At 39.9% G+C, this 7,361-nt stretch overlaps 1 protein-coding gene across 5 annotated transcripts in view; it reads left to right on the top strand.

The window, feature by feature from the left end:
- The window catches only part of RBPJ (recombination signal binding protein for immunoglobulin kappa J region), a 115,861-nt gene extending 108,771 nt beyond the window's left edge, over positions 1-7,090 (top strand). For all 5 annotated transcript variants that reach the window (XM_014548893.1, XM_014548894.1, XM_014548897.1 and 2 more), the window contains 4 exons: positions 466-606; positions 2,220-2,375; positions 2,742-2,845; positions 2,989-7,090. In XM_014548893.1, the coding sequence (XP_014404379.1) occupies positions 466-606; positions 2,220-2,375; positions 2,742-2,845; positions 2,989-3,304 (717 nt within the window). In that variant the 3' untranslated portion in view covers positions 3,305-7,090. The remainder of the gene's footprint in view (positions 1-465; positions 607-2,219; positions 2,376-2,741; positions 2,846-2,988) is intronic.
- Positions 7,091-7,361: the final 271 nt, after the last annotated feature.

Here is a 7,361-nt window from a genome sequence, read left to right as displayed (position 1 = left end):
AACAGAATTTCTGGAGGATGAGGCCCAGAAATCAGGATTTTAAAAAGATTCCCAGGTGATTCTAATGTGCAGCCAGGGTTGAGAACCACTGATATAGACCAACAGGATTAGCATCAGCTGGGAGTTTGTTAAAAATGCAGAATCTGTGGCCCCACACAAGATTTGTGGGCTCAGAATAAGGACCCTCGGTGACTTGTGTGCACATTGAAGTGTAAAAGCCCTGATCTAGAAAGCAAGGTGCCTGCCCTGGCTTTATGTGCTCCTGGAAGAGGTGACAGGTCACACCTTCTAACATGCTTTCGATCTAAAGGCATTTTCAATACCTGGCCTGTTGTTTATAAATGTTTGTGCATGACAAGTAAGGGATGTATTATTATATAGCTTATTTCTGTAGGTATCGAAAGTATACCTACTGAAAACTCTCCATGTGTGACAGCCTTTTCTTGTTCAATTGTTGACACACAGATAATCAGAAAAGTTGACAAGCAGACTGCATTACTGGACGCAGATGACCCTGTGTCACAGCTCCACAAATGTGCATTTTACCTTAAGGATACAGAAAGAATGTACTTGTGCCTTTCTCAAGAAAGAATAATCCAGTTTCAGGTAGGTTTCTAAATTACTGGTGAAACCTAAAATGTGTGTTAGGTAATAGCATACAGAAACAGGAAGCTCTTGTTTAATGTTCATTGTATCCAAATACATGAAGCTGTGTTCAGATATTTTCTCAAGTCCAAGGGTTCTCAACTCACACAGTCTTCCGACATGGTGGTCACCCTGCCTCAGGGAAGAACTCAAAACTCATGAACATGTTCTCCGAGAAACAGTTAACACCTAGCTCTGGGGGACAGAAGGCCTCTTGGATAACCCAAAAGTAGATTTCAGGTGTTCAGTGAATACCCTGAAGTTGTGTGCACACATTGTATATGGAGGGGGAGGGTTCATCATTTCTCATCAGATTTATTTTGGGGTCTTCCAAGATAGTAATGATGACATGTTTCGAAAGCTATTTTTTAACTACATTTATTCAGAAGGCTTTCCTGAGGACATTTATGACATGGGCATCTTACTAGGAGAGTTATGCTTTCATGGGAAACTAGTTTGTAAATATCTGGAGACCTGTTCCAGAGGTATGGCCACACACAGCCGTTTCCTCAGCCCAGCACTGATGGACTGGTCCAGGTGTTTTAAGGTAGGGGTGGGGGTTATTGATTCACATCTTGGTTGCTTCTTAAGAAAGTATACGAGTTTCTAGCTGTTTTCTAAGCAGAAGAGTATTCTAATCTCCCTTTCTCAGGAATCCCTAAAGAGGTTTTTTTGTTTTGTTTTTTTAATCCTCACCTGGGGGGTATGTTTTCATTGATTTCCAGAGAGAGAGGTATGGAGAGAGAGAGAACATTGATTGGTTGCCTCCCGTTCTCGCCCCCACTAGAGATTGAACCCACACCCTTTTGGTGAATGGGATGGCACTCCAACCAACTGAGCCAGCCAACCAAGTCAGGATCCCTAAAGAGTTTTAAACAGCTATTTGCATCATAGATACTGACCTTTTATTTAAAAAATTATACAGGTACTGGTGTACTCGGAAATGCTTATTCTGAAGGGTATTACCAGTTATTTAATATGTCACTGAAATATTTCATATTATAATAAAAACTATGTGTCAGGTTTTTATGTTAATACTAGAGACCTAGTGCATGAAATTTTGCACTCGGGCATGGCGGGGGGGTCCCTCAGCCTGGCCTGCACCCTCTTGCAGTCCAGGAGCCCTTGGGGATGTCCGACTAATGGCTTAGGCCCGCTCCTGGGCCTAAGCTGTCAGTCGGACACCCTTAGTGCTGCCACAGAGGCAGGAGAGGCTCCCACCACCGCCGCTGCGCCCGCCAGCTATGAGCCCAGTTCAGGGCTTCTGGCTGAGCGGTGCTCCCTCTGTGGGATTACACTGACCACCAGGGGGCAACTCCTGCATTGAGCGTCTGCCCCCTGGTGGTCAGTGCATATCATAGCAACCGGTCAGTCCAAAGTTTGGATTTGCATATTAGTCTTTTATTATATAGGATTCTGTTTGTGTTTATTTAGGGTTTGGCAAAGCACCATGCTTGTGAAGTTTATAAATTTTTACTAAATTCTTTCCATGCTAACTCTAGTCTAAAAATGTTACTTATTAAAGTTGTCTTATGCTGCAATGCATATAAAAATGTCTATACTTCCTTCATAAGGCCACTCCATGCCCAAAAGAACCAAATAAAGAGATGATAAATGATGGAGCTTCCTGGACAATCATTAGTACGGATAAGGCAGAGTATACCTTTTATGAGGGAATGGGCCCTGTCCTCGCCCCTGTCACACCTGTGCCTGTCGTAGAGAGTCTTCAGGTGAGACCACCTACTCACAAGTTGACTTTTCCCTCCTTGTAACTTCTCTCAGCTCTGACTTAGCATAATTTTATTTCATAATAATTTTGAGTTTTCTCCAAATATTGTGATTTGGGTATTTTGTTATATGTTACTGGTAATAGAAAAACAAAAATAAGAGCCTAATTTTATGCAAAAAAATTTAAAACCAACTTGGATGTTACCTTGGTTTTTAAGCTTACTTTGTCTTTATAAGCATGTGATTTAAAAGAAGCACTTTAATCACCCATTTTTCACAAATGATAATTGAATGAAAAACTAATCTGTGCACTTTAATGAGGAGTGAAAAGTGTTCTCAATGCTGTTCTGATTTTCTGTGAATTGCAGCTGAATGGTGGCGGGGACGTCGCAATGCTTGAACTCACAGGACAGAATTTCACTCCAAATTTACGAGTGTGGTTTGGGGATGTAGAAGCAGAAACGATGTACAGGTACTTGGTAAAACTTTTTACATCACCCAGAGTTGGAGGGGGTGGGTATCTGAGACTCTTTCCTGATACTGATTGTTATGTATTAAGCAACCCAATTTTAAGCTTCAGTTCTAAAACTTGCCTTGCGTTTGTTTCCTCCTCAGGTGTGGAGAGAGTATGCTCTGTGTTGTCCCAGACATTTCTGCATTCCGAGAAGGTTGGAGATGGGTCCGGCAGCCAGTCCAGGTTCCAGTAACTTTGGTCCGAAATGATGGAATCATTTATTCCACCAGCCTTACCTTTACCTACACACCAGAACCAGGGCCTCGGCCACACTGCAGTGCAGCGGGAGCAATCCTTCGAGCCAATTCAAGCCAAGTGCCCCCTAATGAGTCAAACACAAACAGCGAGGGAAGTTACACAAACGTCAGCACAAATTCAACCAATGTCACATCATCTACAGCAACAGTGGTGTCCTAACTACCGTCTTGTTGCTAGGACTTAAACTGACTCCAGTGCGGCTAAATGTTGACAAAAAGAGAGAGAGAGAAGTGAACAGTCTTTTGTGGTTTCTTGGGAAAACTTTTCATACCAGGTGATACTGTTCAAAAACCCCATGACCCGCAAGTGCTGATTGGAAGTGCAGAAGCCACAGTAAAACAAAAAAAATCATCAACATGTAAAAACTATTGGGAACTCCGGTTTTTTTCAGCTGTTATTTTTGGTTGGTTTTGTTTAAATGGGCAAGAAATAGAGATGTGGCTGGAATAAAAGTGAAACTAGAAGACACAAATCTAACATAGTTTTTATGGACCAAGGACCTTGTATAAGCTTTAGTAAAGGTACATGTTCACCATACCTTTTTATAGCACCGCGTAGAGCACACCTGTTACCAGCAGGTGTTCTCCCTGCCCCTCGGAGCTTCTGCTCGTCAGTCCGCTCAGGTTCCAAGCCTGACCACGCTTGCCGAGTCTCACTGTCATACTCCAGGTTTTTTCGGTCTACGGCTGGAACTGTTCTTTCTTTGTTTTTTTAACGCTGAAGTCTTACGACTTTTTATGAGTTGAAATTGTTTTGATTTCAGCAAGTCAAATCTTGTAAAGGCCTGCATTTTTTTTTAAAGATTATATGAAGTCTGTGCAAAAGCTTTAAGAAATGCCTCTGCCTTGCCTGCAATACATGCAACGTACATGAACTAGTCTCTATTCTCAGACATTTGGCAATTATTTCCATGTTTTCTTTTTTTAAAAATGTATTTATAGTGGTGATCCCAGTGGTTCTAACATTTACATGGGATTAAGTGTGGCCATTTAGTCATGAATGAGTTAATGGCACAGGACATGTTGGTGTTTGAAGTGTTCTCTCCCCTTCCCCCATGCAAACATGTGTCTCCATGTTTCAGGATTTGTTCAGGTTTTCCCCCACCTGATCTTGTACATAACTTGTATTATGTGTAAGTTAAACATTTTATTTTGAACTTGTAATGTTCCCAGTGATTTCATTCAATAGGGTGTTTTCTGCCTTTTTGACATATGACAACAACAAAAAATCATAGAAATATTTGCTACCAAGTGGTAGATGGTGCCCTTATTGCATAATGAGAAAAATCTCAGCAGAAGCATGTTTTTATTGACCTTTTATTTTTTTGGTAGCCTAGTCCAAGATGTCATTGTAACCTTAAAACAAGATGCTCTTATTAGATGGTGAACTAAAGTAGCTGGAAGACAAGTACTTTAGAAACAGATAGTTGTGAGATTATAAAAATGCAAATGTAACTTATCTTTCCAATTCTCTCTCTGCTTTTTTTTTTTAAATCTTTTCTTTCCCAGTACTGAGCATCTCCACAGATGTCTCCTACTCAGAAAACATTTCTTTGCCCTTCAGTTAAGATTTGAGTTCGTCCAGGGTGATGTTGGCCTTACATGCCAAGTTCCCCCGTTCCTTTACATTGCTTCCATTTCTGCACTTGGGTTGTGCCTTTGTTCGGTCCTTAGAAATAGCAGCAGACTCGGTGGGCTACATTTAGTACAGGAACCATATGTGTAATGTCCTAGGACACAGTCTAGTAATACAATCATCCTTGTTAGAGTAAAAACTACCTCTAGATTGTGGTAAGCTTTTTACTGTCCCATAAAACAGGAGCCAAAGCACCTTCTGAACGAAAACTGTACATTCGTTATTTCCATACAGAACATAGTCTTTCTGGTGTCCTGGGCTATTTTCGACATCATTGTTAGTAGCATTTTTCTTTTTCAACTTTGCTATTTTCGCTCATTTTGCTCAGATTGTGTCATTGTAAATAGGTTTCCTAACATCCTTAAATCACTTTTTCCTCAGTTTCAAGGGAGAAGTCATTTATTTGTAAAACACATTAGTGGTAAAATCAGAGTTACTGATTTTCTCTTTCTGCAAGCCTTTGTAATTAATTACCCATTAGACTACACGTAGCCTTCTCTCCAAACTGCTCCAGTCACTAGCTTCTCTCTTTGTGAGCCGATCCTGCCTCATTCCTTAAATCTGTCAGTGATTAAGGGCAGAATTCAGTGTGGCCTTATCTTCCTTTGTTTTGACTGTTTACTGGCTTTTTCTTGCCTTTTTCCGAGTAGTATTTATTCTTCTCTCTGTTGTCATGCCAGCAGCCTTTGCACAGTGCTTTTGTTCAGAGTGCAAATGTTTTCAGTTCTGCTTTATTATTAATGGCTCACACGTTTTCTCCACTTCCCAGGTGTGGTGTTTAGTTGTAAAATTACATTAAATTAATTGATAACAGATGAGACACTTTTGAAGCGTCCTTACCCAGCTTTGCAGTTCAAAATAATCCTTCAAGTTTATGACTTTATTAAAAGTGGACTTTTGCTTGTCGATTATTTAAATATATCTTATTTTGGCTCTTTGTTTCTTTTAATAAGACAATTGAAACATTAGGCTGTAAACTCTTTTCCTGCTTTGTTTTTTTTGATAAGTCCAAGAATGTACTTATTATATAGGCATTTCCCCTGCTATTTTCTGGTCATTCTGCGAACCACAAACTGAAGAGTGAAATGGTTTGTCTGTTGTAGTTACTGTTAGAGGAGTTCTTTTGTCAGCTGCTTAAAAAAAAATCTGTTTTGTGGATTTGTAAATCATTTGTATAATTTATAGGAGCCTTGTCCTCTTTATAGTAAAAGGTACCCCCCTCCCCCCATTGGTGGCATTATTAGAGATGCCGGTCATTTTCTGTCATGAAGACCCTCTTAGAATGGTAACTGCTTCAGTGAAAGGATAGTACATTTGAGTTGTTTTTTTTTAAATTCTGCTTTAGAAGTGTATCTTTTGCTCTCAAGATTCTATGCAGTTTCTAAAAAATGTGCATAGAAGCTGAGTCTGTGATCCAATATGTTTTTATTAGTTCCATTGAATGGATCACACAGATTGGGAAGGCAAGCGAAAGGCTTTAAAAGTAGAATGCCCTTCGTATTTTGAATGACTTCAGAGTTGAACACTAGAGTAATATTTAACCTGCTGCTGACTTTTCTTAAACTGTGGCAACTGAAGGCATCTTCATATATATATATATTGGTGACCTGTTTGTCACTCTTGCTGCACAGACTTATTTGTGATCATAACTGGTTAGTTTTTGTTTATTTTTCTAATGAAACTGGTACCGTCTGTGCCCTCACAGAATATTCCCCATGCAGTTTTTGAAAACTAACTAGTCATGTTTAACTAGATAATCCATGGCGGGGGAGGGGGGTTCCTTTTTGAAACAAAATGCTATTCAATTATTAACCAAGTTACTTACTTTTGATTTTGAAAGCAGCTGTTTCTGATGAGTACTGAACAAATGTGTGTAATTTTCTGTGCCAGACTTTGACTTTGTTTCAAGCACTGTAATGTGGGTTGGATGGTTAGAAACAATAATATATTAGGGTTTCTATTTAACCCTTTCAGGACTGAACTGTGTCCCCTTTTATTAATTTTCCCTGTGTTGTGATAAATGTTTGCCAGCATTCAGTACTGTGTTGGTCCAAATGTAGGTTTATATGCTCATTTTTAGCTTATTTCTTGTACCTTGCAGCATGCTCTACACATTCAGTCCTTAAGGGGTTTATTTTACAAACTGTGCGCCTGTAAGGTTTGTTAGCAATAAGATAGAAAATTGAGCAAGTTTATACCATAATTTTGTAGAAAAAAGAATCTGCTCAGTTCCATATTTCATCCATGAGAAACCTGCAATATGGGCAGTTTCAAGGAATTAATAAAAAGGAAATGTAAACCATTGTAAAAGTCTTCTGTTGAATGGACCTGGTGCATGCTTTATCGTCTTGGTGTCAGAATACTTCATAACGATGACACTAAATTCCATGTTACCGTTTGCACATGGACACCCTTACCTTGCTGTCTGCATGGCCCGAGTGGTAGCTGCGCTGATTCCTTCTTCAGTGTTGTTCACGGGGTGCTGCTGCACTGAGAGGGAGGAGTCCTTTTTCCTCCCTTTTGAAAGGGGAAATGGGATTGTCCCTCAAGGGGCCTCTCTCCCAATTCAGTAACATTTCCA

This window comes from Myotis brandtii, unplaced genomic scaffold, assembly GCF_000412655.1.
Source record: "Myotis brandtii unplaced genomic scaffold, ASM41265v1 scaffold525, whole genome shotgun sequence".
NCBI classification, from domain to species: domain Eukaryota; kingdom Metazoa; phylum Chordata; class Mammalia; order Chiroptera; family Vespertilionidae; genus Myotis; species Myotis brandtii.
This window is presented reverse-complemented; position numbering and strand designations above follow the sequence as displayed.